This window comes from Meriones unguiculatus, chromosome 1, assembly GCF_030254825.1.
Source record: "Meriones unguiculatus strain TT.TT164.6M chromosome 1, Bangor_MerUng_6.1, whole genome shotgun sequence".
Taxonomy (NCBI): Eukaryota; Metazoa; Chordata; class Mammalia; order Rodentia; family Muridae; genus Meriones; species Meriones unguiculatus.
In genome coordinates this window covers 173,443,808-173,454,933 of record NC_083349.1, presented here as the reverse complement: position 1 = coordinate 173,454,933, position 11,126 = coordinate 173,443,808, and the positions used below count along the sequence as shown (strand labels likewise).

The following is an 11,126-nucleotide window of genomic DNA, read 5'->3' as shown; positions in this document are numbered from 1 at the left end:
GAAGATGTAGAAGTTATAGTTGAATGAACACCCTGGCAAAAACAGAAGCCTCATAGAGGACAGGTATCAGCATTGTCATATTTAGTACTAAAAAAAAAAAAAAAAAAAAAAAAATCACTTCCCAGTGTTGTGTTCATCAGAAAGAACATGTTTGTTGAAAAGGGGAGAATGGGGAACTTGAGCTACATGTCTATTGTGCTGGACAGATACAGGGAGAAAGGAAAGGAAACTATGATATGAGAAAGGGGGAGCACCAGGAGTGGTGAGAAGCAGGAAACATCACTCTAGCTTGTTGCTCTGCTGAGATATCAACAGCTGATGGTAAGTACATGCAGGTGTCAGGATTAAGAGGTGCTGAGAGTAGACTTCCCAGCATTAGGAGGCTACAGAAACACAGGGAGGTAGTCAGGCTCACCTAAAGTATAACAGTACAAAGGATCAGGCATATAGCTTATTGCAGAAAGATTTGTCATCACAACAACTCATTTTTACTGTGCTATTTCCATTTAGAACAGTCCCACTGAAGCAAATATCAGCACATCTTTGGACTCCAAACTGGATTCTGCCACCTGGAGAAGAAGAAAGTCAAGAGGCAAAATATAAATACTAGTAGAGTCAGTGACTCAGTGAAGAGTCAGACTCCCAAATGAAAGGTATATCTGCCACACAGGCATAACTGACGTGGTCTCTTTGGTCCATCATCCCTCAATCCCTAATCTGACACACAGGTAGAACTCCATTCCTGAAAGTGCTGAATAGAATTTTAGAATCCAGTTCCTATCATACAAGACTATTTTCAACCACAGATTCCCTGGGGACCACCTCCCAAAATTTATTTCTTCATAATTTCTTTGTTGGTCTGATCAACAGTCAGTAACAACTATTACCAGAACCAATGGGACCTTTCCCTAATCTTAGAGGAAATATACCCTCCTTAAATTCCCCATTTTTCCCTCAGTGTTCTAGAGATGGGTTCATCACTGTAGGCCAAGCAAGATGACCCTCAGGGCTCCCAGATCTTACTTACATACCTTTAACATTTAGGAGTAAGGCACACTTCTCACCAGGTTTCGCCTTACAGCATCTTTCTCCTTTCTCACAAATCCCCTGAGAATTGAGCCTAGCACACTCAAAACATGTCAACGCTGAAAAGACAAAAGCCAGTGTAAGGGGCTCATTCAGAGCCCAGACTCAGGTATCAATAGGAGTTGAGTGTGTGGCTCTAGTTAATGAATAACAAACAATAGGCAGACATGGAGGTGGCTATATGCTGAGCTGACCCCCTCATGAAAGGTCATGACCATGGGACTAGACTCTGAAAAGGGAAGTTTAAAGAAGAGTTGGAAGGCTCCCCATCCTCATACTCTGAGAATGGACCAGGTTATCAGAATGAGAAAACAAAGCTCTGATGTGGGGTACGTAAGCCACCACACAGTGTTAGGTTTCTGAGAAAGCCTAAAGAGAGAGAGGGCAGAAAGAAACCAGAGTCTGACCTCACCAGACAGGATTGTTATTTGTTGGCATACACAGCAAAGGGAAACCTCTCTCCCACAGGAAAAGGACCTTCAGAGGTCAGTGAACTGATCTCAAGTCTTTGTGGTCAGGGGAAGGAGGAATCTTTTAACCTGCTTCAATCTGATGAATGGGGCAATATAGAAGGGGCAGCAGTTAGCATGCCTCACATTGGATGGACACTCCTGCCAGGGGGAAAGGCTGGCTACAACCCGTTATAAGGGCAGGGTGAGGTGTTTGGTGATGAATAAATTGCTGCGGTTTGGGTGCTATGTAGCATGCAGTCTCTACTTCCTGAAAGTGCTTTCCTAAGGTGAGGCAGGCTATCTTGGGAAACAGGCTATCTCAGGAGACATTCCTTTCTGTGACTGATAAGGGAAGAGTGAGGGCATCTATATTCTCACAGGAATCCTGTTTTCAAAACACTCTGACATTCCAAACCCTGAAAAGCACAGAAAGAGCTGGGAGCCAGGATGGACATTGAAAGAAAGGGAAGCTGGACAGTGATGCTTTCCTGCTGCTTCAAGTGGAGGGGATTTGTTGTTGGGAGGGAGTAGTCCAGGAACCCTTGAATAGAGTAATGAAACATGTGGTTACTTAGCAGGAGGAGAGTTTCTCTTTATAATCTGCAATGGATCACATGATTGCAGTCATGTATTCCTGCAGAAACCTTTGAAAAATAATCATTGGAGGGCTCTAAACAGATGTTTAGTTAGAATAAAACTGAGATTTCCCCGGAAGGTAAAGGCAGGGAGGGAGTAGAAGAGGGAGAGATGGTGAGATGACATAAGTGTCTATAAACAGGAGCTTCTAAATAGGGAGTGGGAATTGCATTGCATTTCTTTGGGAGGGGTGGGTCTGGTCAGAATGAAAAGATGCCAGTGGAGTTGATAAGGTGGAAGAGAGTGACAGAAACACTTTTGGGTTTGTGGAAAGAGTAGAAGACGGTAGGAGAGAGAAACTTTTCCTTCCAGGTCTAACTGATTCAGGGTGACAAGGACTACCAGGAGTTCCACTACCAGGATTGCTGCCCCAAAGTAAGCTACTTAGAAGTGACAGAAGCTATGGAGTATTGACGGAAAGAAGAGGGAGAAAATACAGGACTAATATAAAGAATTGTTTCTGGCCTGAGGTGAAAGGGAAAGCAGTCCTATGCATCCAGAGTTTCCCGACAGCATCTAAGACATCTTTCTGCAGATGAGTCAGGATCAAATGGAGCTCTTGTAGGGTAGGTGCCATTAGGAGAGCTTATGGGGCACATTTTATTTGGGTGTAAGAGGAAGTTCAGTAAGTAAAAATACTAGTGTGAGGATAATAAGGAGAAAGAAGTGATCAAGGGGAGGAGCCAGGGTGGGAGGGAACCAAAAGCCCATAGGTGGCTTATGGTTGAATTTTTTTGCCTGGTCCTTGAGTCTCAACCAGTTAGGATTTGTTGGTGCAAAAGCAACAAAACTAGAGAAGGATGGTACAAATCCCATTCTTAGCAGTATGCAGATCTAATGAGTTTTAACCTAGAAGTGCTGCAACAGGCAAAGAGCACAGCTGGTCCTGAAGGATGTTAGGCTGATCTGAAATTTCTTTATGATTTTCTAAGAGCTTGTGAGACAGAGAGGTTAATTGATGCAAAGAAGCCCTTAGACAGCCCATTTTAGTGCTGAGTTCTGATAACACACCCAGAGTAGCAAGAAGAGAGATGATTTGGATGGCCCATGGCCCATTAATAACCCAGTTGAGATGTCAGTGAACTGATCTCAGGGGCTTAAAGTTGGGGGCAGGGCTGATATTTCTAAAACTGCTTCAGTCTGATGAAAAGGGCAGTGTAGAAGAGGCATCAGTTAGCATGCCTCAGAGGAGGGTCCATCCAAGCTATCGCAATGAAACTTAACAAATGGCAGATCTAGAACATAAGTCAGGAGGTAATAACCGTACAGTTTGGGGGAAACACTGAGACACTGTAATCAGCTGTTTGTTTCATCAGACTTCTGCATAAGGAACAAGTGCCTGGAAGCTTTGTCAAAGAAGTCAGCTGAAGTCAGTGTCCTGGGTTTTCTATTGCTGTGAAGAAACACTATGACCAAAAGCATGGCAGGGGGAAAGGCTTTCACTTCCACATTGAAGTCCATCACAGACGAAAGTCAGGGCAAGAACTCAAATACAGCCAGAGCCTAGAGGCAGGAGCTGACGCGGAGTTCTTGGAGGATGCTGCTTATTGTCTTACTTTCCATAGCTTACTTACCCTGATTTTTTACAGAACCCAGGGCTGGAACTACCCACAATGGGCTCGGACCTCCCCCATCAATCACTACTTAAGAAAATGCCCTAGAAGCGTGCCTGCAGCCCAGTCTCACAGAGGAGGTTTTCCAACTGAGGCTTTCTCTTCTCTGATGGCTCTAACTTGTGTCAAGTTGGGCATAAAAGTAGACATCACAGTCAGCATCAAATTGATAATTTAAGTAGAAATAGAATCCTATTGAGTAATTTTTATAGGATTGTCTAGCAAAATGTCCAAAACAGTGCTTGAATATTCTACATACTTTTCCAACCTCGTTTAATCATGAGCTGTGGGTGGTTAGGCACTCTGGAATTAGCTTTTGCTAAGGGAATAAATTGAAAGCCAAGGTAACCAGCATGGCTCATTGAACTAGCGCGCAAATCCCATACCAGTCGAGCAGTAGCTTTAGCACAAGGTTCCCTGTCCACAGCATCCTCATAGGTCAGCTTGAGAGACACTGAGGCAGAGTAATTGCTGCTGGCCTCTCTGCTATTTAGACCTCTAAGGTGTGGGTGCAGACTCTGAGATCCTCCACATGAGACATAAGGAATGATTCATCTTCTCTATAGATAGGAGTTTTTCCTGGTCTGGCCTACACAGGCAAAGATAGGGCAGCAGACTTCTGACAGCTTATTTGTCCATGCGTTTTTCTCCTGTAATGAGGCTGAGATTCATTCTACTCTGCTGAAATTTTGCCCCATCCAAACAAAAGGTTACAACTTCAGTCTGGGGACACTCTGCCATGTAAGAGTTTTGTAAATTTAACCCATTTACTTAAGCAATCAATTTTTCATGATTAATGTTTCAAAGTGTGGTTCATTTCTAATGTTATTTTACATTTAAAAAATTAAGTTTACGTTAAATTTGTTTTAAGTTACATGTGTTGAGCCAAAAATTATATAGAGGACTGTATAATGAGAGATATAAATTGGTGTTACTTTGCAAGCTTTCCTCTGTAAAGGAAGACATTTGCATTTAGCATGGCTGTAAACAGAGTTGAGAACACATTAAAATTTTTGATCATTTATAAGGTGACTGATCATTAACTTTTATGCATAAATTATCTTTAGCAGTTTGTAATAAATTAGTAAGACTTTTAAAATTCTAAGTTTATAATTTTATCCCTGTTAAAATTTTGAGCCATAAAACTTATAACTTTGAATTGAATATCTTACAGTGTTAGGTAAACTATAAATATAGTCTATAACTATTATAAATATAGTCTATGAAGAATCTGGGGATAGAATCTCATTCTACAAAATATCACAGTTTTTTGTATCGCTCTGGTTCTCCAAATAGCTAAAGCTTAACAAAGTTAGCAAAGAATACGTAATTATACATATAACTTTGTCAGATTTTTGTTAGCATGAATAGATCATTATAACCTTAAGAATTCATAAATCTTTTGAATCAAACTTAGATCATTCTTAAGTCCTACTTTTCATAAATCTTTCATAACTTACTCAGACATTTTGCAATTTAGCTTTATGCTTTTGTTGTTTCTTTTCCTTCTTCTGTTATTGTTTTCATTGTTAAGACAAAATTGTTTTACAAAAATCCATTCTTTTCTGAGATATTTAACTTTTTTCTCCAAAACATAAACTAATATTTTAAGTTTGTTAAAACACCTTTCTCATATGTGCTTACTGTTTCTTCCTATTTCCACAGTTTAATCCAAGTTACATACAAGGCATACTGTAGCAAGCTAAAGTCGATCACCTATGAGACTTTTGGCTATCAACCCCTTTCATTGTAGGTCTTAAGATTTCTCTCTGCTTGAAATTAAATAGTTTTTTTTTTAAACAACCCTCAGTGGTCTTACAGATCCTGTGAGAAGAAAAGTTTACATTTCGACAAGAACTTCAAAGATAACCATGACCTTGAATGGAGAAACATTTTGTAAACAAGAACAAAGAAGGGCAATATTCAAAGAGCTAGACATCTGTAATTACATTTAGTCACTTCAGCTTTTGTATAGAAATCCTTCTCAATTTAAAAAATATACTCACTCATATAGACATACAACATAGGACAAACCCACTAAAACCTGTGCATCTAAAGAAACTAAGCAAGAGAGAGGACCCTAACTAAAATGTCCAATCCCCATCCAGAAAGGCAAAGAGGATGGACATCAGAAGAAGAAGAAAACAGGAAACAACCTAGGAACCTGCTACAGAGGGCCTCTGAAAGCCAGAAGAAGAAAACAGGAAACAACCTAGGAACCAGCCACAGAGGGACTCTGAAAGCCTCTGCCCTGCAGACTATCAAAGCAGATGCTGAGCCTGATGGGCAACTGTTGGGCAGAGTGAATGGAATTTTAGGTAAGAACTGGGAAATAGTAAGAGCTGGAGAGGACAGGGTCTCCACAAGGAGAGCAACAGAACAAGAAAATTTGAACACAGGGAACTTCCCAGAGACTCATACTCCAACCAAGGACTATTCATGGAGATAACCCAGAACCCCTGCACAGATGTAGCCCAGGGCAGTTCAGAGTCCAATTGGGTTACATAGTAATGTGAAGAGGGACTGCCTCTGACATAATCTGATTGGCCTGCTCTTTGATCACCTCCCTCTGGGGGGGAGCAGCTTTACCAGGCCATAGTAGAGGACAATGCAGCCACTTTTGATGTGAACTGACAGACTAAGATCAGAAAGGAGAGGAGAACCTCCCCTATTAGTGGACTTGGGGAGTGGCATGCAAGCAGAGGGAGGAGGGAGGGTGGGATTGGGAGGGGAGGAGGGAGGGGCTTATGAGGGGATGCAGAATGAATAAAGTGTAATTGATGAAAAATTAAAAATAAATAAATAAATACTTGTGGCATAATAGGAAGAAATAACCTCATCATTTTCTGTGAGATAATTTCTGTATGGATAGGTTTAGTATCTGAGGCATTTACTCTTTATTTATAACAATTTTCTCAGGGCTGCATGGTTGGACTCCCTTCCTATTTTTAGATTTTAGTCTCTAAATTCCAGTCTTTTTCTCCTGAAAACCCTCATACATGCCATTAGGACCTAATTATACATAATTGGCTAGGAGGAGTGACTGAACACTCAGATAAAGGTTCAAAGATCTTGCCTATGTTCTTCTTTCTTGACTTAATATATGCATCTAACAAGTCCAGCTGTGACGATTTTAAAGAGACAAAGCTAGAGTTCTGAAGATCAAAATTGTTTAGCTTAAAACGTCATGTGCAACATCACCTTAATAAAACAAGGTTAAATGTAAATTTTGCACATAAAGTAGTGTGGCAAATTATAACTACCTGTATGTAACACAATCATCAGTAAATTCATGTGTATAGAACTGAAATTAACTGAGAAAGCCCTATTAAAACTATGATGCTGGACTACTATTGAAAGATTTTAAACAGATGGTCCCTTTTACCATTTTCATGTATGAACATCCTATTACATGTTGTTACAGACATTTTATACCGTGAGATAAAAAATAGCATCTTCTATTGGAAATAGTTTACTTCTAAGCTGTGTGAAATCACATAACATTTTTGGGGTGTGTTCTGTTGTTTCTTTCCCTGTCACATAGTCAGAGGGACAGCCTGACCCAGGACAGAGGCTTTGACAAAATTTGAGACAAACGTGCTTGGGTCTGAAGTTGGCAGGTCAAATCCGATCTCCAGTGCCAGATTTTCAGTGAAGTGAAACAGCATGTGGTGGACTGGAGAGATGATTCAGAGATTAAGAGCACTGGCTGCCTCTTCCAGAGGTTCTGAGTTCAATCCCCAGCAACCACATGGTGGCTTACGACCATCTATAATGAGAGCTGGTGCCTTTTCCTCTCCTGAAGGCACACATGCAGGCAAAACTCTGTATACACGATAATGAATAAATCTTTAAAAGAACAGCATGTGACAATTTTCCAATATTACCTCCCAACAAAAGACATTTTAATCTCTATAAGATGGAACCCAATGGTCTATCCATAACCAGTTTGTATGTGTGTGTGCATATGTGGCCAAACAACTTGAAAATCCTAACAAGTATTTTTTTTTTTCTCTTATGAAGACAGCAATTTGCCAATAATGTAAGTACCTATAACCTAGCAACCATCAAATAGAAAACTGGAAAAATACAAGCAAGAGAATCCATGCTTGGTGGGGAAGAAACAATAACAGAACCAAGTTATAAGGAATAGAAGTGTGTCCCAAGAACAGTAAGACTAGACTATCTCATTTCAGTTAAGGAAAGCAGGCTTGGAAATCCACAGAAGCTGCAGGCAGCAAGACCCATTGTAATTTCTACTCCCAGTTTCCCTTCCATGCCGCACAGCAAAGGGGCCTTGCTTATACAGAAAATCTTGTCTTTCATATAAAAACTTGCCCTCACCCTACAGCCTTTCTAAGGTGGGCTCCTGGACTCATTGGCTAACAAGACTGTTGAGATGCTTGAGATTTTGTCATGGATAGAGAAATGAAAGGGGCTGCTCCATTTTCATACTCTTTGCAGCACCTGATCTGTAGTTCCCACAGGGAGCATTCCCCTTATGCAATAAGCTGTCTCAGTTGGGACCTTATCTTGACTTTATGGTTCACTTCCCATGAGCTCAGAGGACCCTTTGGGAGAAGGGGGTTGGGAATTAACTAAATTGGCATTCTGAGCAAGATGGTAATCTGGAGCTGAGTAAAAGGTATGAGGAAGGAAAAGATTAGATGGGAAAGTCCTTAGACCATTCTCCATCCTATCTTAGGAAGTTATCTAAATCAGTTTAGATATTAAGATTGAAAGTTTCAATTTTGATCCATCAAATGGACATTGTCCAATATATATTGAAGGTAGAGTAGGACTGAGAGATGAAAAAGTATGGCTAGTCAGAGGGCTCCCAAAAGAAGCTTTTAAAGTTTAGTCCATAAACATGCTAAGGGTAATTAATTTGGAACCCATAATGGGTGCAAAACCAAGGGAAAAAATCAAGTGTCAAATCTAGCTACTAGACGAGTCCCTTGGGTTTTGGGTTGACCAAATATATCTGGAAGTAAAAGGGCATCCCCAGAGGTATGTTCCAGGAGCCAAGAGACCACAAAGCATGTGGAAAGTTCCTTGAACTATTGATGGAGTGAAGTTCATGGCCCATTGGAAAGCTTCTAGAACGATCAACTAAGTGAGTCTCGAGATAAGAAAGAAAGGGCTTCAGTGAGCTCCCAGACCTAAACGAGGTGCCTTTGAGTTAGTCACAGAGAGTTAACTTGTCCTAACATTTGAGCTGTGGTGAATATGTGGGCTAGTTGAAGGAACTGGGCCTTGGTCTGGAAGTCAGATTGTGTCACAGTGAGACAGAGGAAAGTAAAAGGAAAGAAGGAGGTATTCTAGAGTAAAAGCAATGGTTGCCTGAGAGAGACAAATGTCCCTGCTAGACTACGTGGGGTCTAGGATGCTGCTACAGATGAGAACAAGCAAGGTCCATGCAGGAGGACTCAGGCCAACAGTGGACTCTGATGCCCTTTCAGTGTTTTGGCACTGAATGTTAGATTTCTGAGGCATCATGAGGAATCAGAAAGCAGAAAGAGGCCAGATCTGACCCTACCAGGGAGAACTATAAGCACACACGGTGAGGAACGGCCTCTCTCCCAGAGAAAACTGAAAGGTCTACCTCAGGAAAAAGATGACTTTGACCCTTTATAGGGACTGGCTGAGGGACTTGGGAATGAGGGAAATTGTGCAGCTATAGGAGGCTATATAGGTCTGCAGTGTTTCTTTCCTGAGTTTTCCCAAGACAGACAGACTATCTTGGGAAAGAGGCTGTCAAAAGAGGCATTTCTTTATATACTGGCTAATAAGGGCTGAGCAAGACTAGCTGTATGTAGTCTCTCAGAAATCCTGTTTTTAAAACTAAGGCATTCTATCACACAGGACTGGATGAACCCAGGTTTTCATTCTGTTAATGACCTTCCTATCCCACTTCCTATCCAAATTTAGGCACATTCACATTTGAGTTTGAGGAACTGAGGATGTTTAGATATGACAGAGCAACAGGTGAAAGAAGATAGGGAGGAGGAGAACAGGGTGGCAAGGAGCAGGAGGAAGAGTACCAGGACCATAACAAAGAGAAGGAGGAGGGAAGCATCCTTGAGTGTGTACAAGAGGCAAGGGGAAAAATGGAATGTGAATATCACATCCCCAACACCCCTATTCTGGGACATCAGTATGTCTCCCCACCATCATCAATGCCCCCAGAATCTTACCTTGCAGGGAGCTTGCCAGCAAGGAGAGGCCCAGCAGGAGCAGCAAGATGTGCTTTCCCATTGCAGTGAGATCTTCAGATCAGAGAACCGCAGAGAACAGGACAGAGCGCTTAGGCCCCATCTCAGTAAGACAGGTTTATATTGTAGCCTAAGTTAAGAGGAAGCCAGTGGCATACCAGACAACGGACTGAGCGTATAGCCAGGGGGAAGCCCAGATACCACAACCTTTTACTAACTTTATGCTGCTGTAACACATGGCCTGTAAAGCTGTCATTAGGGAAAAGCTTAAATTCAAGGTATACTGAGTCACAGTTAATGCTACCCTTGGTGCTCCCATCTCTTTCCAGGAAATTGGAATGCTATCTGATGACCAGGAGGGCAATTCCTTGGAGGACTCCTTTTGGGAGAAGTGTGTTCAGAGGAAGTATGAACACCTGTGACCTCTGAAACTGTAGATAAGGACTAATACTCCCAATAACTAAGTAACCCTGCTCTCTCCTGCTCTCTCACTCAAATAAGTTGTTCCTTTTTTTTTTCTAACCAAAAAGAATCAAGAGAATCTGTGTTTGATTACTGCACTTCTTTTCCAGAACTCCAAATTTTACAGAAACTTTAAAATCGGGGTTTATGGCTGTGAGACCCCAAGGAATCCTAAGGTCTGGATGAACTGGAGGGGAGCTGCATAATGTGCCCTGGCTTTTTTTCTGTGCATAAGCAAACTATTTGTCTCAACAGGATACACTGAAATAATAAAATTCTACGTTCATTGAAATGAGATATGTGCCTGGGAGTATCCTTGTAGTTCAACCGAACAGTAGTAAGAGTAAATAGCTGATTAGGTTTGTCTTCCCTGCATGCCATGTTCTCCTCCTTACATAGGATACAAAGACAGGAAAATTAAAGGACTCTGAGGAAGGCCTAGGAAGGAAAAGAGTCCTTCACTGTGGGTCTGGTTTCCTTATCCTGCTGATGAGTCAAAAAGCTTCAGGCACTGTGGATAAAGCCTTGGCGGTAATGGATTTACCTTAACACACATCAAACAGATGGCCTGCTTAGATTTTATTGTCAATTTGGCACACCCTGGAAAAGGAATCTCAATTGAAAAATTGCCTGGATCATATTAGCCTGCGAACACAGCTGTG

General features: G+C 41.4%; 1 protein-coding gene across 1 annotated transcript; it reads right to left on the bottom strand.

Moving 5' to 3' along the window:
• Nucleotides 1-215: 215 nt before the first annotated feature.
• LOC110566313 (prostate and testis expressed protein 14-like) lies at nucleotides 216-10,045 on the bottom strand. The gene is made up of 3 exons (XM_021664156.2): nucleotides 9,985-10,045; nucleotides 1,032-1,145; nucleotides 216-569 (listed from the first exon to the last, which is right to left on the bottom strand). Exons 1-3 carry the CDS (start codon nucleotides 10,043-10,045, stop codon nucleotides 439-441), a joined length of 306 nt encoding a protein of 101 aa, XP_021519831.1. The 3' UTR covers nucleotides 216-438.
• Between the last annotated feature and the right edge of the window lie 1,081 nt (nucleotides 10,046-11,126).

Excerpts from the sequence above, each read along its gene's own strand:
- LOC110566313 (XM_021664156.2), bottom strand. The coding sequence starts at position 10,045 with ATGGGAAAGCACATCTTGCTGCTCCTGCTGGGCCTCTCCTTGCTGGCA. Across the intron at positions 1,146-9,984 it reads GCTGGCAAGCTCCCTGCAAG|CGTTGACATGTTTTGAGTGT; the intron begins GTAAGATTCTGG and ends TTGTCTTTTCAG. Across the intron at positions 570-1,031 it reads CTTACTCCTAAATGTTAAAG|GTGGCAGAATCCAGTTTGGA; the intron begins GTATGTAAGTAA and ends CTTCTTCTCCAG.